Source organism: Halichoerus grypus, chromosome 5 (assembly GCF_964656455.1).
Source record: "Halichoerus grypus chromosome 5, mHalGry1.hap1.1, whole genome shotgun sequence".
Classification (NCBI taxonomy): domain Eukaryota; kingdom Metazoa; phylum Chordata; class Mammalia; order Carnivora; family Phocidae; genus Halichoerus; species Halichoerus grypus.
Genome location: NC_135716.1, coordinates 68659635 through 68685340, shown reverse-complemented (window position 1 = coordinate 68685340; position 25706 = coordinate 68659635). Strand labels below are relative to the sequence as shown.

The window sequence follows — 25706 nt, the reverse complement described above, 5'->3', positions numbered from 1 at the left end:
GAATTAAGGAAGAATCTGGGGTTTGAGCTGCATTTTAAAGCACAAATCTCATTTGGGATGAGGTAGAGGCAGGCAAAACCTTCCAAAGAAAGAGGTAATTATAAACATGGAAATGTGAAAGAGGCAAGTTCAGGCCTGAAGAGTCAGGTAGAACCACAGAGGGTTCGGGGTTAGGAAGAGTGAGGGTCGAGGCTATGGAAGGGGCTGCGAGCCAGATTATGGAATTTCTTGCATAATATTCTGAGGGATTTAGACTTTGTTCCACAAGCCATGTGATATCAGTGATGGTTTTATTTTATTTTATTTTAAAAGATTTATTTATTTTTAGAGAGAGAGAGTGAGCATACGTGTGGGGGGCGGGGAGGGACAGAGGGAGAGAGAGAGAATTCTTAAGTAGACATCCCCCCCCCACCCCAAGGGTGGAGTCCGACATGGGGCTCTAGCTCAGGACCCTGAGATCATGACCTGATCAGAGACTGAGTTGGAGGCTTAACTATACCACCCAGGTGCCCTTACTGATGGTGCTAATGACTGGCAGCAAGTAACCTGTATTTTAGGAAGTATTTTAGGAAGTTTCTTGTCGTGAGTACAGACAAGTGGAAAGGCAAAGAGCAGAAATACGAGGGGACCTCAGGAGTGGGAGGAGACACCGTCGCAGGGCTGAGGGAGCGGCAATGCAGGGAGCGGTAAATACCTGGCTAAATTAAATGGTGACATTTTAGGGGGAAAAAAAATGTAAGCCGAAAACTCGGAGAAATAATTAAATTTGAAATGATCAAAGGAAAAAAATTACCGTTTCTTATCAGGAAAGCTTGCATTCAGACAAATCTATTTTCATGTTAATAAAAATACATATGTTAATTTCATTACATCTTATAGATTTTCTTTTTTTTTAACACAACGCACTACTGATCATACTGTCACTTAGAGAGAGGTGGTGACATTCTAAAACGGCACAGGTTACTGTCAGCCCCAAAGATATGTTATGTGTTGTGATTCTTTTTATGAATAATGTGCAGTTTATTTTTATGCAAGAGCGCACCACATGTTTTGGTTTTTAACAGATGGCAAACTCTTTTTACCAGGGTTTTAAACTTGCACACTGGGAATGAAAACTATTTATACAGTAAACACTTTAGCTGATCCTATCTTTGGACAAGTTTAATTAAAGAATGAGATACCAATAGCACAATCAAGAGGACTCACGGGAGGAAGCGAGAACTTGCTTCCTTGCTGAATACATTATTTTACCCCAGCAATTTCAAGCATCCACGGAAATAAATGGCACGATGGAGTTTTATAATAAATCCCTTAAGCATTTAGCTTTTTTTGTGAGGTGTTTTCAAACCCAGTGTTAATAAAGCTTTAACACCCAAGGTAGAAGGAAAGCATAACTTACTCTTTAATGAGATGCCATGACAGCCATTGTTCCAATAGCTCTCCAACACCCTCACACCTTATTCAGCTTGTAGACGCTCCTTTTGTACATATAAACACTTTCTAGAAAAACATCCCTGAAGAACCAGTATTCTCTCACACTAAAAACATGAAATATGTTGGGATGTCATGAGGATTAAGTTTCAAATTCATCAAGAGCCTCTTAGAAACAGAACATGTGCATATAAACAATATTAAACAGCCTCTGGATTTGGGGCTCACTTTCATCTTCTATGAAATAATAAAAGGAGGGAAAGTAATGATAACAGTTGTTCCTAACCATATAGCAGGACGCCACAAGATGAAACGGTCATCCAAGGACAGGAGAATCCTGCAAAAACAGCAGGAGGGCAGGCTGAGTCGCCTCCATATTTCATACGTGGAAAAAAGAAAAGCTCCAGGAGCCTAAGAGACTTATTCAAGATCAAACAGCAAATAAGAATTGGTAGGGCTGATGGTGAAACTCCTGGTAAAGGAACCTTTCACTGTACTCTGAGAATTTTCTAGTTTTGATCAAGTGACTTTACACCGGTAAGAGGAATTTCAGTGCCTATGAGGAAAATGTTCATGGATAGAAAGACAAAAACAACGTTGACTTTAAAGGCTGGTGCAGGCTGAATAATACTCCTGTCTCCAAATTTCCTCTAATGTTGTTATAGGCCTCAACCTCCAAACACCACATTCAGCCCCATGCTTTACTTTTTTTTTAAAGATTTTATTTATTTGACAGAGAGAGACACAGCGAGAGAGGGAACACAAGCAGGGGGAGTGGAAGAGGGAGAAGCAGGCTTCCCGCGGAGCAGGGAGCCCGATGCAGGGCTCGATCCCAGAACCCTGGGATCACGACCCAAGCCGAAGGTAGACACATAACGACTGAGCCACCCACGTGCCCCAGCCCCATACTTTTTTTTTTTTTAAGTTTTATTTATTTGACAGAGAGAGAGACAGCAAGAGAGGGAACACAAGCAGGGGGAGTGGGAGAGGGAGAAGCAGGCTTCCCACGGAGCAGGGAGCCCGATGCAGGGCTCGATCCCAGGACGCTGAGATCATGACCTGAGCCGAAGGCAGACGCTTAACGACTGAGCCACCCAGGCGCCCCCCCCCCCAGCCCCATACTTTAATCCAAAAACAAACCATCAAACCAAAAATTCAGTCTAAGATGACTGACCAAGAGCGGAGACCCCATGTGAGAATTTCCATCACTCCGGTGCCCGTGTACTAAGTATTTTTGACCCTATTAACCTACAAGCCAATTTAAACCCAGTCCTCCATTTTTCTTTCTTACTAATGAGTCTCTTCGCTCGTGTTTTATAATCACGGGGAAACTCTCCAGTAAGTGCACGGCTGAGCTATTATCATACTTCTCGGGGAGTATAAGACAATGTGCCCCCGGCCTCTTTCCTCAGCACACACAGAGGTATGCAGTTAATCACACAACACATCCCTGCTGGGCCCTATCCTGCTCTGCGCAGGACTGGCTGCAAAGCGCCTTGGAAAAAACAGACTGCCGAGAAATGCACGCAGGGCTCAGGGCAGCAGTTAAAAAGCAAGATGCAGTATGAATCAAAGTGACAAGGCCCAGGAATAAAAGGCTCACCCAAGTTCATTGGTTTTATGTTGAAGCTATAATTTGTAATTAATGCGACTTCCACCCTACGACTAGCGGAATGACATTACTAATAACATCACTAATATGGTGGTATGGACACACAAAGAAGTCGGTGATCCTTGGGGGAGAGGAGCCAAATTTCAGTGAAGCATAAAAATCAAGGTTATTACCTGAAACACACCTTTATCAAACCTTGCCTTTTGATAAGCCTATCAATTAGAGGCATTGTGCTGTATAGATTTCTTCCACTGTTATTTCAAATTTAGTTTTGAGTGACTCATACAACCTGAATAGAGCTGGTATTATAATCATGGTAGCGAATTAGCCCTGAAGGCTCTAGATGAATTTCATATATATATACCTATTCTTATGAGTAGGCTCTAATAAATCTTTACATGGACCGGGAAAGGAACAAATAGGAGAAGGGAGCACTAGTGGTACTGACAAATTAAGGGAGAGAAAGGGTAAAAACCAATGGATATTAGAAAAAACAAATTACGACAATTTCCCCAAAAGTGATAGTGTCAAGAGTTTCCAGACAGGACTCTAATGAATTTAGACTGTTTTACAGAGAGCACCCCTGGGTCCCCAGGGGTACTGCTCCTGGAGTGAGTATGAGCAGGTTGTGCACAGAAAGACCTATAAGCTCTTCTCCATCAACCCCTCCTCTCTGTCACTAGAAAATAATTAAGTATCTGAATTCACAGGTCTATTCAGAGAGAATTCCACGGATACAAGCCTTGTTTGCTACTTGAGGACCAGCTCAAATATCTTTCCTCCATGAAGACTTCAGCACCCTACCCCCTGCCCCCCTGGCAGTGAGTTATTTGCTCCTCTGGGCTCCCTCAGCATTTTGCCCATAACCTCTACCTCCTTATATTGTAGTTATTTGCTTTATTTTAAGGGCACTCCACAGAGCGTGGCAAACAAACGAAGTGGGAATATTTGTTAAATTAATAAATCATCCTCTTAGCTAGAAGCTATTGTCCCTTAGTCCCTACGAGCATTCTTTAAGAAGGGTCAATGCCCAGGGGTCAGCTCAAGTCCCAGGACCTGGTGAAACAGGATACACATTCACCCAACACAAATGAAGCCCCTGTGAAGAAGATGCTAGAGGGGCACCTGGGTGGCTCAGTCAGTTAAGCGTCTGCCTTCGGCTCAGGTCATGATCTCGGGGTCCTGGTATCAAGCCCCATATCAGGCTCCCTGCTCCATGGGGAGCCTGCTTCTCCCTCTCCCTCTGTGTGCTCGCTTGCTCTCTCTCTCTCAAATAAATGAAATCTTAAAAAAAAAAAAAAAAAAAAAAAAAAGATGTGTTTAGAAATACATACAATTCCTGAATTCTTAATCTCAGGAAACAAACTGAGGGTTGCTGGAGTGGTGGGGGGTGGGAGGGATGGGGTGGTTGGGTGATGGAAACTGGGGAGGGTATGTGCTATGGTTAGCACTATGAATTGTGTAAGACTGATGAATCACAGACCGGTACCTCTGAAACAAGTAATATATTATATGTTAAAAAAAAGAAGATAGTAGGAAGGGAAAAATGAAGGGGGGAAATCGGAGGGGGAGATGAACCATGAGAGACTATGGACTCTGAGAAACAAACTGAGGGTTCTAGAGGGGAGGGGGATGGGGGTATGGGTTAGCCTGGTGATGGGCATTAAAGAGGGCATGTATTGAATGGAGCCCTGGGTGTTATACGCAAACAATGAGTCATGGAACACTACATCAAAAACTAATGATGTATTGTATGGTGATTAACATAATAAAAAAAAGAAATATACATAATTCCTCCTCTTACCCTCTTTATCCACACGTGCAGACTTCTTAAAAATTAACCCAAAGGCAAAAATCATTCTACCATAACCAAGTGAACAAATGTACTTAGGATTTGAAATGGGTTTAGAATTTGCAATGTAAGTTGCTGCATAGTTGCTTTAGGTGATTATAATCTGCAGTAGTGAGTAATTTGGAGGATGTATGCAACAGATGCCTTTCACCACATCAATGATGTTTTCTTATTATTTAATGATAAGAGTTTTTAAAAAAGTTCTCCCTGGCAACTCAAGGACGGGTCTACAGCAATGACCCGTTAAATGCTGAGCACCTTCTCTGTGGCGGGCAAAAAGGGAACCAGTCAAGTAAAATGCACTTGCCTTTTAGTATTAGGCCTCTATTTTTCTCAAAGCATCTTCATCCCATATAGGAATATATCTTCAATACATGATATGTCCTAGGTCCCGAGCTGCTTTGTAACCCATACATGATGCGGGTTAAATTAGTTAGCTCCAAGAGCTGAGAAGCAAAAATCCCAAAGAGGACAGTTTCCGCGCCTGGCTGCTACAGGAGGGTGGGGATAGACAGCAGCAGAGACAGGATCATTGATAACAACCACGTTCTTTGATACCTGAAGTTTGAGCATGTGTAGACGGCAAGTGAGAATTTATGAACATTATCCTCTTGCAATCCTGATTCAAATTCGCGAGGTTTAGCAAAGGAATGGATTCTCGTGTGAGGTGAGAGGAGTCTGCAGAGGAGACAGACATGAGCCCCAGAGGGTCCACGACCAGATTCAGACACAGACACCTCCCGAGCCCAGCTCAGTATGCTACCGATACCACGATGAGGAAGAGGCCTGTTCTTCTCAGATTCACATGCAGTTAGGTTTGGGGCCATTTGTGACTCATACGCTTATCGTTAAGATAGCTGTTTAATAAACGTACAATGGTCCTTTCCGCAGTACAGGTCCGGCTCACAGTCATAGTGCTGCTCCTATCGCCGCACCGACCTCATGCCCTGCCGCTGGCACCCTGGACTAGCTCCTTAGCTGAGCAGGGCTGGCGAAGGGACTCTGGGGTGTGCCAGTGCCTCTGGAGGAATCCAAAGCTACTCCTCTATGTGGAGATACTTCAGTCAAGAAATGGCCTCCTGCTCCCAGCTTTGCTTGTTGTCTGTTCCCAAACCCCTGTGATAACGGCTTCTCCCTGTTTCTGAGATGTATTTGACGGTGGCCTTACTTCCCCCCCACCCTCCTGGACACCACCTGCTGCTTGCACCTAATTATCTGTCCCAGCCTTGAGTGTCTGCCTGACCTCAGGCTCCAGCCACTCCCACCCTGCTCAACGCCACTGCTGACTAGGCTCAGTAACAGCAAAAGACTGTAGGACCTAAGTCGATGGCCAGGAAGAAGAAGGAGCGTTCCAGCAAAGGAGAAAAGCATGACTGCCATTCCATGGTGTCAGGGATAAGTAAGAAGTCTGGCTTCCTGGGCAGAATGTAATAAAATCACCCAAACTGAAACTGAGAGGATTTGATTTATTTTCACTATTACTAATACTTTTTATTGTCAACACAAACTTGATTTTTAAGTGAAAAACATATAAACATACGGCAAGAATTATGGCTGTAAATGCCAGGACCATTACATCAGAAGAATAAAAAATGCTCTGGAGAAGAGCTCTGTAATCAGACTGAGGTAATTTTCAGTAATGCATTTTCCAAACTAATGCACTCTCCAATTTGAAGTCTTATTTAAGTAAATGAATATATCTAACTGCTGACAGCACTGTCTTTTTATGACAGTTTTTGAAAGCTTGATTTTAAGCCGGCTTGGGCATATGTAGCTAATACCGTCATCTTTAATTTGCTTCGGTATACAAATAGACCATGTGTTAATACACAACAAAGTGGATTACTCTGACTTGAACACAGGGTCATATTTCCCATCAATCAAAAGAAAATTTAGATCTTGATGATCATTTTCAAACACACTAAATCTGAGTTTTTTTCCTTAATAAACTAATTTTACTCCCCTGCTCATGTTGTCACAATCATGGCAGAAATTAGCGCCGTAAGCTGTTGAGTGCTCAACGGGAAGCATTAGAATGGGATTTTAATGATAACAAAGAATTTGCTATTATTGTCCTGTGGTGTGTTTGACTGAAGATTCATTCTGGTAGAAACAGGTGCCCTGAATTATCCCTGGTACTACAGTATGGTGAAAATCATGAAATTAAAAATAAAAACAAAGCAAATGTGTATTTCAACACAGCTAAAAACTCGACTACACTTGCTGAGACTGGTAATATATGCTGGGCTTATTTAAATCACTAAAATTGCTGTAATTAAACTTCTCTCTAAATCAGACTTGTATAAGAGTCAGAAATCTCCTATAATTAACTTATCTGTAGAAGTAATCAGACAATAACTGCTGGTGTATTTTAGGAACCACTAAAACTACAGTAGCTGTTGAATGTAATGATTATAATAAATCTCTAACAGCCGTTCTCTTACAACCTCTTTTCACAGCTGCAAGGGGGGCAGGCAGGAAGACTTTTCTCGAAGCTTTTCCCGGAAGTGGTTTAAGTGTGCTAGTGCTACATTGCGCTTCGACACTCTGGGAAACTTACAACGGCGTCGTGGTGTGGCCTGAACTGAACCACCAGCCTGTGTGAATTACATCTAGGTGGGCTGCTGGTACTAATAATGAGGAACAGATTGTGTGTTAGGGACTGCTAAAGACAGTGAACCAAAGCACCTCCAGCAGGCAGCTACAAGACAGAAGACCTACCTAGACAGACCACATAATACTTAAGTTCAAAGCAGTGATGACTTGGTCAAGCCCATGTGAAGGACTCTCAGAAACCCAAGTCATTGAAGCTTAATGCCAGGTGTCTTCACAAACAGGTGCTACCGTTCTTATCTCAGTAAGATAAATGAATGAATGTTTTGACGGAAGAACGATGCTCCCCAAGCCAAGGCCATCTGAATCAAGGCTGTCCAATGTTTTTGTGCGTATTTTATTATAATAGAAAAATATATGAGAGTAAGGAGATATTGGAACATTCAAAGTACTATAACAGGTGAGAGAACACCACTCTCATGTGTTCATTCGCACACTTACTTGTTTCAACGATTACGTATCTGTAAGCTTTGTACACGAAGTTAATAGATAAAGAACCAATTGGGAAAATATTTTTACAATATCAAAACTAACAAGGAAATTAATATCAATATTAATGAAACCCTGAAAACCAATGAGAAGAAAAAAAAAGATATGACTAGGCAGTTTGCAGCAAGGGAATCCAGAATGGCTTACACATTTCAGATGTTCAGCTTCTCTAGTATTCAGAGAATGTTAATATTCGTATTTCATTAAATCAATGAATTATCACCAATTTAAATCAATTAAATCAGTGAAATGTCACTGAAATATTAAAACAACTATTTGAAGGCACTGGAAAATGACCAAAGATAGGTAGAAACTTGTAACAGAAGAATTTATTCTTTCTTTTTTAGATTTTCTTTATTTGAGAGAGAGGGAGCATGCGCATGCACAAGAGAGCATGAGAGACAGAGGAGAGAGAGAGAGCAAGAGCACGCCTAAGCAGGGGGAGGGGGAGAGGGAGAGGGAGAGGGAGAAGTCCACTGAGCAGAGAGCCCGAAGCGGGGCTCAATCCCAGAACCCCGGGATCATGACCTGAGCCAAAGGCAGATGCTTAACCAATTGAGCCACCCAGGCACCCCCAGAAGAATTTATTCTTGAAAGACAGTTTCTACATTGGATAAGAATGGTGAGTTTGTGATTTTTTTGTGTAGGGTGGTGCTTGCTCCCAACCATCCCAAGTCAGGGATGAGTGGAAAACTGAGTCCTTCCCCACTAAAGAGGGCAGATCACAGCATGAAGAGAGCAGAGCAGATGAAATTTTAAAAGGGAAATCTTGGATGCAAGAGAGGCACAGAAGGGCCAAGATCCAAAATTTGAGAATAAACTCAGCACAAATCCCGGGCTGACTGATAACTTTCCATCTTCATGAGTGGTTCCTGGGAGCCTGGTTTTGAAAAAGCAGGCAGAAACTCAATGAGGATAAACTAGTTATATATGGCTGCAAAGCAAAGTGCCCCCAAACCTAGCAGCTTACAACCACCATTAACATTTAGTATCTTACACAAGTTCCTTGCTATCTAGACCTGTCCAAAGGCTGTTTATATATTCTCATGACAAGGCAGCCAGTTTCCTCCAGAGCAAGCAAGTGATCCAAAGGAAAGGCAAGGTAGAAGGTGCAATGCTAGCCTTGGGATTCGCACTCTGCCAATCCTGCATGCCCTATTAGTCACATAGGTCAGCCCTATTCAATGGAAAGAGGAGGCACACACACAGAGGCACGCATACCAGGACGCAAGGATCACTGGGGGCCTTCCCGGAGGCTAACTACTACAGAAACCTACTTTTGAAAGACAGAACTCCTCTGGCGAAATGTGCAAATTTGTTTTGTTTTGCCTGAGTACATTTCTCAGTACACATCCAGTTTGCCTAGAAGAAATTAGAAGTCCTAATGGCTTGAAGTAGAAGACAGCAGAACTTCAGGCGGGCAAAGTGACTGGAAATTCAAATGATGAATCTCAGAAAGAAGCCCCCAAATCTGAGTATGAATTCTGCCCAAATCCTTAGCAGACCACTAAACTACACAGGCTCAGGGCACCTCCTGCCCCACTCTCCAGAGAGCTGTACTTAAAAAAACAGCAGCTGGAAGTTAACAAACCTGAGCAGAGAAAGCAGTTGCTTCATACTGCAGGGAGATGGATTTTTTAGTTTGAATCCAGGCAAGTTAACTGTCTACGGGTCACCAATAATCCTCAGGTGGAAAAAAAATTCCAGAGCTGCCATAACGTATTCTATACACAATCCAGCTTTTAGCCTAAAATTTCTAGACATGCAAAGAAACAGGAATCTCCTGATCCACACTCAGGGAGAAAAAAAAGCAGTCAGTAGCAACTGTCTCCAAGTGTGCCCAGATGCTGGGTTTATTAGAAAAACATTTCAAATGGGTAATTGTAAATAAGTATAGACATTTAAAGAAAAACATGGTAGGAATGAGTCACCAGATATGGAATCTCAACAGCGAAATGGAAATCTAGACTTGAAAAGAAGAGTAGCTAGGATGAAAATGTTACTCCATGAGCTCAACAGCAGATTTGAAAGAGCGGAAGAAAAATTCACTGAACTTGAAGACAGAGCAATAGAAATTATGCAATCTAAGGGCGAAAAATGCTAACAAAAAAGAACAAAGTTTCTGAGACATGTAGGACATCATCGTGCACTCCAACATGTGACTCTACTACAAGTAGTGGAGAGGAAAAGAAAAAAAAAAATTTGAAGAAACATGGCTAAATATGGCTGAAAAATACTTAACTCACAAGATTTTTTGATAAGAATTAGAGGAGAACCTATGTGAAAATAACATGAAATACAGTACATTCAAGACAGGTAAGGTTCATTCACACATTGATACTTCTGTCTATAAACTCTTCCTGCCCATCATCTGGGCCATTTGCATTTCATAATGTCACCATCAGATGAAGAGGTAAGGAAATGAAAGGATACTATCACCATCAGATGAAAAGGAAAGCGATTAAGTCATGTTTTTCATGCAATGACTATTTATTCAACTCATTTTATATTATGGGTAAATGCTATTGGAGGGATATGATGGTTTAATTTTATGTGTCAACTAAGTGAAGCCATGATAACCCAGATATTTGGTCAGACACATCTGCATGTTGCTGTGAAGATATTTTTTATATGAGAGGAACACTTAAATCAGTAGTCTCGGAGTAAAGCAGATTATCCACCAAAATGTAAGTGGGCCTCATCCAATCAGCTGAAGGCCTAAAGAAAAAGACTGATACCCCCCACACAACCACCACAAGGAAGAGGAATCTTGCCTCAACACTGCCTTTGGGCTTGAGCTGCAACATCAACTCTTCCTTGGGTCTCCAGCTTGCCTGCCTACCCTGCAGATTTTGGACTGGCTAGCCTCTGTAATCATGCGAGTCCATTTCTTACAATAAATCTGTGTCTCTGTTTCTGTCCATACACACACACACACACACACACACACACACACACACTATTATATTGATTCTGTATCTCTGGAGAACCTTGACTAATACAAAATGGGGGAGGGTATCATGGTTCCTTCCTTTTAGATGCCTTCTGTCTAAAAATTAAGGGAAAAACTCAAAATACATGCTAAAAAATCTACAAGCATGGGGTGTCTTGGGAGTACAGAGGTAAAGTACATCTTCTGGTCTGGAGTAAGAGACAGGGGTGTAATCAGGGAAGGCTGCCTAGCAGAGGTAACCTCTAAGCTCATTTCTAAGGAGTAGGACTTTGCCAGGAGACTGTGCAGAGGGGAGGCAAGAAAGAGCATTGTGAACAGAGGAAAGCCATAAGCGGGAGCCAGAACTTGAGAAGCTTCAGGTGCTGTACTAATAAGTTTAGTTTTTATCCTCAGGATGATGGTGAACAACTTTGCTTAAATATGTTCCATTCAGCTGTAAGAATCCCAGGAAAAACTTCATTGACATATATATTTTTTAATAACAAGAAAACTTCTTAATGAGGCTTGATTGTTGCTCATGTTGGTTCTATCTCTGTTTTCCTTATGATCACAGAAAACCCAGAAGTATCCATACGAGGTACTAGTTGCATCAAGCTGATTTACTGCCTATATTATAATCTTCTAGGTCTTTAAGCTGTATTACAAATGGGATTTCTGTTAGTGTAAATGTGACTTGTTTTCTAGTGCCACCTGGTGCTCTGTTAGGGCACTGATTATTACTTTTCAAAAGAATACAAATAGTAACCAGGACATCTTTAAATGCCAAAATATACTGTTTAAGCATATCCTTAATTGTAATGAATGATATAATAGGATAGTAAGTATTAGTCTAAATCAAAGAAAAATTTCAGGAAAAGTCCTAGATTCAAGTGCAATTATAACACACGCAAACTCTCTCTCTCTCTCTCTCTCTCACACACACACACACACAGCAAAACACATTTCCTTTTTGCAGGCACGGGTATTCTGTTGCTTCTCAAATTCCTTTAAAGACTCACAAACTGTCAACTAATAACTGACACTTGATCTATGTTAAATCAGCCACGTGTTGTTTACTCTTATATTCAATGAATTATTCAAGCACCTCTTTTTAAGAAGCTCCAAGTCATTTTTGACGCCTGTCTTTCTCTCATACCTTATATCCTATCCATTAGCAAATTCTAGTGACTTTACGTGCAAATGCATGGAGAATCTACCCACCACTCACTTCCACTACCCCACATCCTAATTCCAACCATTATTACCTCTTGGCGTCTCCTAAGTGGTCTCCCTGCTTCCAATCTTGCACCCCCAGAGCCAGAATGAGGCTTCTGAAACATAAGGCTCATCATATCAACCTTCTGCTCTGAATCTCCCAGTGGCCATCTCGCTCAAGATAATATACAAAACCCTTACGGTTGGCAGCTTTCATAGCCCTGTGTGATTCGGACCCTGTGAGCCCTTTGATCTCACCCACTCCTATCCTTTCCCCTCCCACATTCCCCACCTGCCACACTGGCCTCCTCACTGATCTTCACACATGCTAAGCACACTCCCTCAAGGGCTATGGATGTGCTCTTCCATCCCTGGACTTCCTTGTCCCGGATGCTCGCTCAGCTCATTCCCTTGCATCTTCAAACGTTACTGTCCCAGAGGCCTCTCCACAGAGCAACACCCCTGCCCACGGTCATTCTCTTTAGTCTTTTCCTGTTTTACATTCCTTTTCATACTTATCACTATTATATTCTAATTTTTAACAATTACATATCTAACCTCCCACCCCCCGCCCCAAACACACATATACTAAATTACAAGTACCAGGAGAACTGGGACTTAGTTTTTATTGACTGTGTTAGCCCCAGTGCCTAAAATAGGGCCTGGCACATAGTAGGTGCACAGTATGTACTCAATAAATGGATGAATAAAAGTAACTGAGTTTGACATCTAGTAAGCTGTTTGTGCACTGCATTACTTTGTAGTTCATGCATTTTGTGGTTGTGGGAAGATGGAATATATGGGAAAAGGTGACATCCAGTGGGGAGAAACTGATACAGCAACCTTATCTAAAACAGAAAGACTGATTCAGTTTAAGAATCTGGCAAATACGCTATTGTTCAACATAGTACTAGAAGTCCTAGCCACAGCAATCGGACAACAAAAAGAAATAAAAGGTATTCAAATTGGCAAAGAAGAAGTCAAACTCTCTCTCTTCGCAGACGACATGATACTTTATGTGGAAAACCCAAAAGACTCCACCCCCAAATTACTAACTCATACAGCAATTCAGTAATGTGGCAGGATACAAAATCAATGCACAGAAATCAGTTGCTTTCTTATACACTAACAACGCAACTGTAGAAAGAGAAATTAGAGAAACGATTCCATTTACAATAGCACCAAAAACCATAAGATACCTTGGAATAAACCTAACCAAAGAGGTAAAGGATCTATACTCTAGGAACTACAAAACACTCATGAAAGAAATTGAAGAAGACACAAAAAGATGGAAAAATATTCCATGCTCATGGATCGGAAGAATAAACATTGTGAAAATGTCTATGCTACCCAGAGCAATCTATACCTTCAATGCCATCCCGATCAAAATTCCAATGACATTTTTCAAAGTGCTGGAACAAACAATCCTAAAATTTGTATGGAATCAAAAAAGATCCCGAATCACCAAGGAAATGTTGAAAAAGAAAAACAAAGCTGGGGGCATCACGTTGCCTGATTTCAAGCTATATTACAAAGCTGTGATCACCAAGACAGCATGGTACTGGCACAAAAACAGACATATAGGCCAATGGAACAGAATAGAGAACCCATATATGGACCCTCAACTCTATGGTCAAATAATCTTTGACAAAGCAGGAAAAAACATGCAATGCAAAAAAGACAGTCTCTTCAATAAATGGTGCTGGGAAAATTGGACAGCCACATGCAGAAGAATGAAAATCGACCATTCTCTAACACCATTCACAAAGATAAACTCAAAGTGGATGAAAGACCTCAATGTGAGACAGGAATCCATCAAAATCCTAGAGAACATAGGCAGTAACCTCTTTGACATCGCCCACAGCAACTTCTTTCAAGATACATCTCCAAAAGCTAGTGAAACAAAAGCAAAAATGAACTTTTGGGACTTCATCAAGATAAAAAGCTTCTGCACAGCAAAGGAAACAGTCAACAAAACAAAGAGGCAACCCACAGAATGGGAGAAGATATTTGCAAATGACACTACAGATCAAGGGCTGGTATCCAAGATCTATAAAGAACTTCTCAAACTCAACACCCAGAAAACAAATAATCAAGTCCAAAAGTGGGCAGAAGATATGAAAAGACACTTCTCTGAAGAAGACATACAAATGGCTAAAAGACACATGAAAAAATGTTCATCATCATTAGCCATCAGGGAAATCCAAATCAAAACCACACTGACATACCACCTTACACCAGTTAGAACAGCAAAAATGGACAGGGAAAGAAACAATGTTGGAGAGGTTGTGGAGAAAGGGGAACCCTCTTACACTGTTGGTGGGAATGCAAGTTGGTACAGCCACTTTGGAAAACAATGTGGAGGTTCCTCAAGAATTTAAGAATAGAGCTACCCTATGACCCAGCAATTGCACTCCTGGGTATTTACCCCAAAGACACAGATGTAGTAAAAAGAAGGGCCAAATGCACCCCAATGTTCATAGCAACAATGTCCGCAATAGCCAAACTGTGGAAAGAGCTGAGATGCCCTTCAACAGATGAATGGATAAAGAAGATGTGGTCCATATATACAATGGAATATTACTCAGCCATCAGAAAGGATGAATACCCAACTTTTACATCAACATGGATGGGACTGGAGGAGATTATGCTAAGTGAAATAAGTCAAGCAGAGAAAGTCAATTATCATATGGTTTCACTTATTTGTGGAACATAAGGAATAGCATGGAGGACACTAGGAGAAGGAAGGGAAAAATGAGGGGGGGGGAATTGGAGGGAGAGATGAACCATGAGAGACTATGGACTCTGAGAAACAAACAGGGTTTGGGGGGGGGGGATTGGTTAGCCCGGTGATGGGTATTACGGAGGGCACGTACTGCATGGAGCACTGGGTGTTATACGAAAACAATGGATCGTGGATCACCACATCAAAAACTAATGATGTATTGCATGGTGACTAACAGAACATAATAAAATTAAAAAAAAAAAAAAGAATCTGGCAAATAGGGCCTATTTTGGAATAAGCCCTGTTTCAAACCCATGACTCTCTAAAAGGAAAGGACACAGAATTATTAATTCTAAGTAAAAGCAAAATATTCTGCTCTTATCAGCAGTTCCTCATCAATACACCCGAGGGAAGATAACACTAGCAGAAAATCAGGCGACCTGGTAATTCATCCTGAGACAAATTCATAATGGCCATTTAAAAAAAAAATCTTCACTTCTATTATTATGAAACTAAAGTCTGACTATTAAAACACATTTCATTTTTTCACTGCATGTTCCAAAAATGGAATATTTCCCCTGCTCTCTTCCCCATAGTTAACAGCACCCTACGAATCTGAGTAAAAAAGAGGATGGAATTCCCAAAGCAAGCAATGAATTTCAATGGATTTTCAATGAATGTGGGGTAACACTGAGCATTAGAGCTTTTAATTCTAAGACAATTCCTGCATTTCACACCCAATAAAATACTTCAGGGACAAACATCTTTTGGTTGGTACCATTAGAAACTACCAGTTTCCCACAATAGGGTGTGATGAACCAAGCAAGCGAGGCTGTTCCATGGATTCTCTCCACAGATTCCCTGAAGAAACAGCCCAGAAAGCCCAGCATCCACCACAATGGAAAAGTCCCCTTTGGATCAGAAGCCTGAAGGACAAAACTGTACAGAGTATGGCGGGCAGTGTGGAGGGAGGCATGGTGCCCTAAGGATGAAATGGATCCTCTGAAGAGGGAGCAGCACCGCTGTGAGCAGTAGTCGGGGGTAGGGCTTACGTGTGTTCACTACCTGCAGGAACCAATGCCCACAGTCCACCCTCACCCTGTCTCTACCTTTGTCAGAAGCACTGAGATGGCGCGCCTGGGTGGCTCAGTCATTGGGCGTCTGCCTTCGGCTCAGGTCATGATCCCAGGGTCCTGGGATCGAGCCCCGCATCGGGCTCCCTGCTCCGCGGGAAGCCTGCTTCTCCCTCTCCCACTCCCCCTGCTTGTGTTCCCTCTCTTGCTGTCTCTCTCTCTGTCAAATAAATAAATAAAATCTTAAAAAAAAAAAAAAAAAAAAAAGAAGCACTGAGATGGACCTCCCAGGAGCAAACAAGTCAATATGTGAATGAGAAAGACTGATTTGCAGATACTCTCATAGCCTGGGTAGGACATCCCACTGGATGAAGGAAAATGTCAGACTCTCTGCCATGGCCTGGCCCCCGGAATTTCTCTCTGACTGCACAGCATATACTCTCAGCTTGGTCAGGGTGCTCCAGGTTCTCAGGCTTGGCTGTCCTGCCTCAGGACCTTTGCACAGGCTCTTCCTCTGCTGAGTGTGTTCCTAGCTCAGCATTCACACAGCTGCCTTGATGGTATCCCTAACCTCCAGAAGGACGTTCTCCCCTTACTGCCCTCCCCACCTCCCTCCAGCACACTCTTCTGCTTGGTATCCTTTAGAGCACTATCACTATTTCAGATTTTGTATGTGCTGCCGGATTCCCGACTGGGATGTGAGCTCCATGAAAGAAAGAATTTTGTCTGACTTATTCTCACCGGCATCCACTTGCCTACAACAACAGGATCTGGCATGCAGCAGGCATGCAAATATTTAAGTGGATAAATAAATTAGTGTACGGTTTTGTGAACGATGAAAAATTGACAGTTTTTTTTAACATTCTGATGATTTATTGCAACTTTTAGCATGGAACAGTAGCCATTTCCCTAAATTATGGTGGTAGAGTATACCTTGGTAACAAGAGTAAAACACTGCATGCTCAAGACTGCTAATTGCTGCTTCCTCTCAATATTTGATGCTCCCTTCTGAAGAACCAGAACCCTGAATTTTAGCTTTACCAATGTTCTCTCAGTTAAATGTAGTTCTCCTAAGAAATTTACTCCTTCTCCTCACTTCCTTCCTGTTATCTGGATGTGGTGATAATGGCTGGTGCTTGAATGGCCCTTTTGGAACATGAGGTTATAGACTAAGGATGGCAGAATGGCAAGAGAGGAGCTGGGTCCTTAATGAGCCATTAAATTGGTCCTAGGTTATTTATGTGGATAAGAAACAAACTCCTATCTTGTTTAAGCCACTGAAACTTGAGGTTTTTAAAAATTACATATAACTGTATTTAATTGTAATGGGAATGTGGTGATTTGTAGGGAAGGTCTGAATCCAGCTCAACCGGTGAAGACATAGGAGGAGGGGAAAAACAGGGGGCTGTTAAGAAACCAGGATTTTCCTTAAAAGTATTTATTTCCCTAACCAATATAGGACAGGAAAACCAGAATAAAGGACAAAGAGGATTTGTTTTTATCTCCTTTCTCCTTTAACTTGGGGTTGGTCTCTGGGATCACTGAGTGAGACGTGCACTAACATGGTCCCAAAAGCAGCCTCGGTACTACCTCCATGGTCTCTGCTTTGGAGCCACGACAAGACATGTCCACTGCTCCAAGGCCAACTGAATGATGTGAATCATTTTAGTGAGTTTTTTGTACAGCTAAATTTATACAATCTAAAAAAAAAAACCCACCCTTTATTTTTTAATTATATGTGTTGTACTTTGGGGGCTAAAAATACCTTTGCTTTTAGAACTGATTATGATAGTACATATGGATCTTTTAAAAGCACGTTTTAACAAAATCTTAAAACTGGCACACCTTGATTCACCCCCAAATCAACCAACTTCATTGCTAATCAAAGCAATCTGGAGTCCAGATATTTGCATAGTAATAGTAGTAGTAGACTGCATTTATGATTTACAGATAGTTTCATTTTATCTTCCTGTTTTGAAGTATACCCTGTGAGGCATTAAGAATCATGATCCTTATTTCTGGATGAAGAAACTGAAAGTGAAAGTGTATTTAACACTTGGAACACTTGTCAGTCCTGTGCTCCAAGCAGCATGGGTATGACGATCCCTGCATCCACTGAGCTCTGACATGTGAGGTCACAGAGGGGACCATGTAAACACTCTGGTTTCTTTAGGGATGACAACAGCTGTCTTCTTCTTACTCCAGTGTCACTGACTCAAGTTTTGGGTTTCCCAAGGATTTCCATCCTAAGAGTTCTATCTGGGTCTGGTTCTTACTCCTACAATTTGGGTTTTATAGAGCCTGTAATGTCTGTTCATATTAATCCTCTGAAATTAAAACATAATAGAAATTCATTCAAACAATATTCACTAAGTGCCTACTATGTGCCAAGCACAGGAAATGCAGCAGTGAGCAGAACAGAAAAAATGTGTCTTCATGGAAATTTTATTCCAGTGGGAGGTTCAGACAATAAATACTGAAGAATTAAACTATCAAATATAATCACATGGTGTTATAGGGAAAACAAAGCAAGGAAACAGGGTATGGAAAGTAAGGGGTTTTTAACCTCAAATAAGGTTAGGGAGGTTCACTAAGAAGGCTACAGTTGAGCAAAGATTGTGGCAAGCCATGTGGGTGCTGGGTAGAAGAGTCAACCTGGAAGGAACGGTCAGTGCAAAGGTCCTGGGTCCTGTGCGTGCTTGGCGGGGAAACCCATGTAGCTAGAGCAGAGTGAGCAAAGGAGAGAGAGTATTATAGGATGTGATGTTGGGGAGGAAACCAAGAGAAGACAGAGAAGGGAGAATGGATTTTATGAGGGCTTGTAAACCACGGCAAAGGACTTCGTTTTATTCTGAGGGATATACGAAGATGCTGGAGGCACTGGGCAACATGACACAGCTTAGGTTCTAAAGGGGTCACCGTGGCTACTGTATTGAGAAAGATTATAGAGACAAAGGTGGAAGCGGAAAGACCAGTTAGGAGGCAACCGGAATAATGCCGGCAAGAGACAGTGGTAGCTGGGAGCTAGGTGGTGGTGGGTGTCGGGGGCAGGAGGCGGTGGAATTCTGGATATGCTGTGGGGAGAGGACTGACAGGACTTGCTGAGGGAAATACAGGGAGGCATGAAAGAGACGCTTCGTAGGAGGAGCAGGCTTCGAGAGGGAAGGTCAGGAGTTCAGTTTACACCAGTTAAGTTTGAAGTGATTATCAGATGTCCAAACGAGGTTCTCCGGCAGACACCGGGTAACGGTAACCCAGGCTGCAGGCGAGTGTGGTAATCCTTGGCAGACAGATATTTAAAGCGAGGAGATTAGGTCAGATCACCGAGGGAGTGTGTGCAGATGGAGCAATGCTCTGAGGACTGAGTCCTGGGGCACTTGAGTGCCAGATGGTCAGGGAGATGAGGAACAGCCCTCCAAAGAGGCTGAGAAAAGCACACACAGCAGAGAGTAGGAGAAAAACCAAGAGGATGTGGTAACCAGCAAGCCAAGTGAAGGAAGCATTCTAGAATCGAGGAAGTGATCAATTCTACACTTGATCTTAGCCAAAAGGCTGAGAAGCGATCAACTCTAGCAAAAGCTGATGATACCCTCCTCCTTGATTTGTTTTTTCTCCTTAGTACAGTTGTCCCTCCTTATCTGCAGGGGACCCATTCCAAGACTCCCAATGGATGCCAGAAACCACAGAGAGTACCAAACCCTATATATACTATGCTTTTTCCTATACATACATACCTATGATAAAGTTAAATTTATAAATTAGGCACCATAAGAGATTATTATTATAATTAATAATAAAATAGAACAAGTGTAACGATACACTGTAATAAAAGTTATATGAATGTGGTCTCTCTCTTTCTCAAAATATCTTGTACTCATCTTACTTAAGATGCTGTGAGATTAGAAAATGCCTACGTGATGAGATCAAGTGAGGGGAAGGACACAAGCATTGTGGCGTAGCATCAGGCTACTAGTGACCTTCTGACAATAGGTCAGAAAGAGGATCATCTGCTTGCTGACCACATCTGACCGCGGGTCACTGAAATCGTAGAAAACAAAACTGGGGAGAAGGGGGCTACTTACTTATCACGATCAGAGTATGCCGTGGTGTCCTGGCAGATCAGGAAGTTGGGGCAGCATGGAGAACTCGGGTCACGACTGAGCTAAATCCCAGTCATCTACGTAGAAAAGTCAACAGTTTCTAACACCGACGAGAAAGTTGCACAAGTAGCTAGTTATTTAGAAATGTGTAGGTAAGTACTAGAAGAAACAGCTAAAAGAAACTCAGGGATGGGCCTCATAGACAGGGATTAGGGAGGTAGAAGGCTGCTGTGTTTCATTAAAAGTCATACTTTTAAAACTGTATCTTGGTATTGCTTTCATAAAAAATTAAATACATGGGGCGCCTGGGTGGCTCAGTCGTTAAGCGTCTGCCTTCGGCTCAGGTCATGATCCCGGGGTCCTGGGATCGAGCCCCGCATCGGGCTCCCTGCTCCGCAGGAGGCCTGCTTCTCCCTCTCCCACTCCCCCTGCTTGTGTTCCCTCTCTGGCTGTGTCTCTCTCTGTCAAATAAACAAATAAAATCTTTAAAAAAAAAAAAAATTAAATACAACAAGTCAGGGAAAAAAAAAAAAAGCATGACTAAATGCCTAGTTCCCAGCCTACGGGCTGCAAAATTACAGCCAGAGGCCAGCAACTCTGTATGCTCACCAAATAATTATACACTAAGACCATGTACATGATGTATTATTATAACATGTTATGTACTATAATATCTTCTCAAATATAGACACTGCTTTCATCACTAAAAATTAAAGGCATTTCTGAAATTGTAATGTTCAATCATTAAAGATTTTATCATTCAAATATTAAAAGCAAACAGAACTACCCTATGATCCAGTAATCGCACTACTGTGTATTCACCCAAAAAATACAAAAACACTAATTCAAAGGGATACATGCACCCCTATGTTTATAGCAGTATTCTTTATGACAGCCAAACTATCAAAGTAGCCCAAGTGTCCATCGATAGAAGAATGGATAAAGAAGATGTGGTATATATACAATGCAATATTATTCAGCCATAAAAATAAAAGACTGTAATCGTGCCATTTGCAACAACGTGGATAGAGCTAGATAGTATAATGGATGCTAAGTACAGTAAGTCAGTCAGAGAAAAACAAATACCATATGATCTCATTCATGTGTAGAATGTAAGAAAAAAATGAGCAAGGGAAAAAAATATAGGGAGACAGACACACACAAGCCAAGAAACAGATTGTCAACTATAGAGAATAAACTGATGGTTACCAGAGGGGAGGCAGGTGGGGGAGGTTGGGGATTAAAGAGCACACTAATCATGATGAAAAAATTAATTAATTAATTAAATGATATAAAAAAATATTTGTGAGGGATAAAATTAGTAGCCTTACTATTTAGAGATTCTTATTGTCTAAGCTTGAATTAAATACTGAAAAATAAAAATGTCCACAATTGGAAAGAACAAAGGGAAGTAGAATATGCAAAAAAAAAAAAAAAAAGCATAAGCACTATTCCATGATCATTCTATGTAATTGTTTAACTTAGTTCCTCACTCCAAGTAAGCTAAGGAATCTTTGTAAGAGCTGACTTAAAATTCTATTGGGTTATTTAATTTATTAGAATCCCATTGTAATCAACTGTGGGAAGGCAGAGATGATTCTTTCTTTATGGATGTAACCTTCTTTGCATGTCCTTCCAACAATTCAGAGTTCCTTATAAAAAGAGAACATGTTCTAGTAATTTCTGGATCTCTATTCCTGGCACGGATGTTATTATAAACAATAATATTTAACATTTCCTAAGTGCTTTCCCTGCGCCATACACTGCTTTAAGTACCTTACACATATTTTCATTTAATTACTATCGTAGAAACAGGAGTCTTCTGGTCCCTGAACTTGGTACTATTTTATTCCCATATCACAGAGAGGAAACTGAGGCACAGAGGGCAAGGAATTCTCAGACATACATATAGTGAACAGCAAAACCAGGATTAGAAACCAGGCTACCTCTTTAGAGACTTTGCTCTTAATGTTTATGTAAATATTGATAAATGTTTGTTGATAAAACCATCGAAATAATAAACCCAGAGGCAATTTCTCTCACTGGTGATACAAAATAAAATCAGCATGTCATTCATGAATAGTGTGATGATTTTCTTCCTATGTATATTTGAAAGGCAGTTTATTTGGTGATCTCACCTTTTTCTTTTATTTCTGGATCATCTGTTTTTCTATTTGTTTCTGAAAAGTAAAGACAAAACAAAGTAAGTATTGTGAAAGTCCCCATTCGCTATCTCAAAATACAGGACCATATTTAAATGAATTCAAATAAATATAATTTAAGAAAAATATTTCTGGGCATAGAATTCCAATTTTCCTAAACCCTGAATTCTTTACACATGAAATTTGTTACAAAATATTGAGATTAGACTCATTTGAATTGCTTTTAAAAGTCACCAGGCTTATACTTATAAAAGTAACCAGGTGTGAGGCACCAGGCTAAGTATTCCTCATTAATAGGAAAGTAGGGCTGTGGGTCATCTCCTCCAAAAGTGCCTCTGTGGGTATAAAGGCGAACTGGAGTGGAGTGAAGCCCTCACCAAAGCTTGTTCAATATTGATACTGTCTCCTAAAACCAGAAGACCTTAACAGCCACCATGTGCTTTAAAGAAATGCCACATGTCCCCCTCACTGGGGTGACACCAGTCTCACTTCCCCAAGGACTTCACACATACACAGCTGGAACACTAAGGGTTGCTGCACTGAGCCCAGGTGCTGAGGAGCCGAGATGGGCCAGACAGCCCACCTGTGTCAGCCTCTCACTAAGTTAACCACAGTCGTAGGGTCTCTCCCACGAATGGGACCGTGTGCAGTAAAACCCACCCAGAACCTCGACCAAACAACATCCACCTTACATGGAAAACTATGGCACATGAACTGACCCTGTGCTTATAACCTCATTTCTGCACTATCTCAGATTTGGCCCACTGTTTCATAGAAGTTGGGGTCTAGCTAAATTTCACGGTAGACCAGTTGATTATAGTTCCCGTAGGTACTTATCTAGCTTTGGGTATTTCTAGGAATACGTGTATAGGCATGTGTGTGGGAGTCAGGATAGCACAGAGTTTGGGAGACTGATACAAAATCAGACTCAGTTCTTCCCCCAGAGTAGACCGGGCCGTGGGGTGAGATCAGGGGTACAACCACTGAACACTCGATTTTTTTGCTCGCCGGCTTCCTCCATACATTCCTATCAAACATTGCACTTTTTAGAAGTGACAAGTAAATGGGAGGCAGGCTTCCGATACAAGGGAGGGCTTTTTATAGGTCAGGCGTTTCAAGACACCAATGGAGAGGAAGGGAATGACCTGTGAAAGCTGCAGAGTGCAGGCTCAGTCTAAGTACATCGCGCCCCCCTACTGCCTCCTGCCTCCCTAGGGGGAGGTCTGTCTCCCTCTGTGCAAAGGAAGAAGCTGAGGCTGGGAAAGTCGAGTGCCTGACCTATCAAGGTCAGCTGTTTACATCATTCCAAAGCATATAATCTTCCCACAGTGCCCTTCCCTACCTTCCCTGAAAGAGAAACGGGAGATAGGGACATGCAGGCTTTGCTTCGTGCAAAGACTGGGTTTTATCAAGTTGACTGGCACACTCTTCCTGCCAGTGCTGCAGGACGTACACGGGATATTTAAAAACAAAAACAAAAACAAAAAGCCATTCTAGATCTCTGTCGAATGTCCTAGAATTTCTGATCATATTAACCATAACCTCCTTTATCAAAAAGTTAGGCAGCGCATCATTTCATAGGATGCACTCTCGGAGGACACAGGATTGAGGAAAAACATCAACACACAATCCTGGTCCCCAAGGGGCCCTTCCAGTGCTACCAGCAGTGCTTGCAGGAAGGCTGTGCCCCTCCACGTTCTCCAGGAATCCGTCGCCTGGCACGGGGCTGGGGTCATCTGAAAACGCAAGCACGAAATGCAAGTTGCTAACCTGACTAGAGAGAACAGGTGGGTGCTACCCACGAAGAGGAGTTTAGGGCTCACCACACATCTTCCCGCCCCCAGGGGAGAAGTAAGGAAGGAGGAGTGGTTTGAATGGGTCCCATTTTAAATGGGTAGGAGGGCCCTGGCCAGGCACCCTCCGGGGAACAAGGGCCACCATTTTTCTTCCTCCCCAGCAGCAGTATTTACGAGAGGGCAATGAGCCTGACCGAAGAAGGTCCAGGCCAGACTTCCCCAGCTCTGGGCAAGAGCTCTCTCTCTCACGTCCCCTTCTGCCCTTCACCTCACACCAACATGTGGACATCTGTGACTCGTGTTTGGATATGGGGAAATGAGCAGAGCAGGCATTTTGGCCCCTCTGATTTTCAGTGGGTAAAAGCGTTTTCAGAGATCCAGCTTCCCTCACTAGTATTCTGCAGAGCTCACAGTAAAGTGTTACTCTGCTTTACTTTATTCTCTGTGTACACATGCTTTATTCTCTGCGTGCTTTATTCTCTGTGTACACTTGCTTCCCTGGGAGACCCCATGGGGACCTCGCCGTGCCCCAGAGGAGAAGGACTTACTGGATGCTTACTGGGTGCCAGGCATTGTTCTAAGCACTTACTGCAGACGATCCCATCAACCCCATCAACCCTGGGAGGTAGTTTTAATTTTATGGATAAGGAAACTAAGGCTTAGAGAGGCTCAGGAATCTTGCCAAAGGTCACAGAACAGGTAAGACTGATTTAGAAAGTATCCTCTGTAATAATACTTCAATCACACTCTGTATGTTCCAATGACAGGCAGTGTCCAAGTTAAAGGGAGCTATCTGCTCAGCCCAATTCTGAAAATTACCCACGTCCAAGTTCACTTGTAACTCATACTTAGGGTTTAAGCACTCGTATCCAAGAAGAAAGGTGTGATGCAATCCCTAACTGTACTTACCTTTTTCCCCCTCTCAGGATAAGGAAAACCTTACTAAAAAGAACGGGATCTTAATCATTCAAAAATGATCATACACCATTAAAGAAAATCACTTAATATCCTGAACTCTATGCTGTTCCAGTACCTGTGCTTCCCTGCTTACTGACCAGTTCTTCTTGGCCCTCACGCACATCCAAAGCTAATTTCCATCCGGGCCCAGTTGCCCTCGCCAGTTCCTCATGTCCCTGGCATCTGTGACTCTCCAGGACTCTGTTTCCCCGGCGCTGGCCCATTCAGCCAGCCACAACTTTCCTGTCCCCCTTCTCTGTCTCTCTGCCAGTGCTTCCCGAGGTCGGCCCGTCCACCGTCACCTGGACTATTACTTGTTAGTCTCCGACCTGCTCTCCTGCCTGCATTCTGGCCTCCCTCCAACTGTTTCCACCTGCCACCTGTTGCCCACGTGCTCACCATGAAGGACCATGGCTGGCAGGTGTCTCGGCCTCTCTGCCCCTCAGTTTCCTTATCTGCAAGCAGGGATAAGCCCCACCTGCTGGGAAAACGCAAGTGCCCGACACACACAAAGCGCTCGGCAGAGGCCATGCGGTCAGTAAAAGTGGGTCTGTTTGTGGTTCGTCTCCCCTCCGATTTCGCTCAGCGCTCAGCAGAGGCCATGCAGTCAGTAAAAGGGGGTCTGTTTGTGGTTCGTCTCCCCTCCGATTTCGCTCAGCGCTCGGCAGAGGCCATGCAGTCAGTAAAAGTGGGTCTGTTTGTGGTTCGTCTCCCCCTCCGATTTCGCTCAGCGCTCGGGAGAGGCCATG

General features: G+C 42.4%; 1 protein-coding gene and 1 pseudogene across 12 annotated transcripts in view; both read right to left on the bottom strand.

The window, feature by feature from the left end:
• ASPH (aspartate beta-hydroxylase) overlaps positions 1-25706 on the bottom strand; it is a 213776-nt gene that overhangs the window by 92449 nt on the left and 95621 nt on the right. For all 12 annotated transcript variants that reach the window (XM_078072343.1, XM_036082466.2, XM_078072349.1 and 9 more), the window contains one exon: positions 22181-22222. In XM_078072343.1, the coding sequence (XP_077928469.1) occupies positions 22181-22222 (42 nt within the window). The remainder of the gene's footprint in view (positions 1-22180; positions 22223-25706) is intronic.
• Positions 19371-19506, bottom strand: LOC118529605 (U2 spliceosomal RNA; annotated as a pseudogene).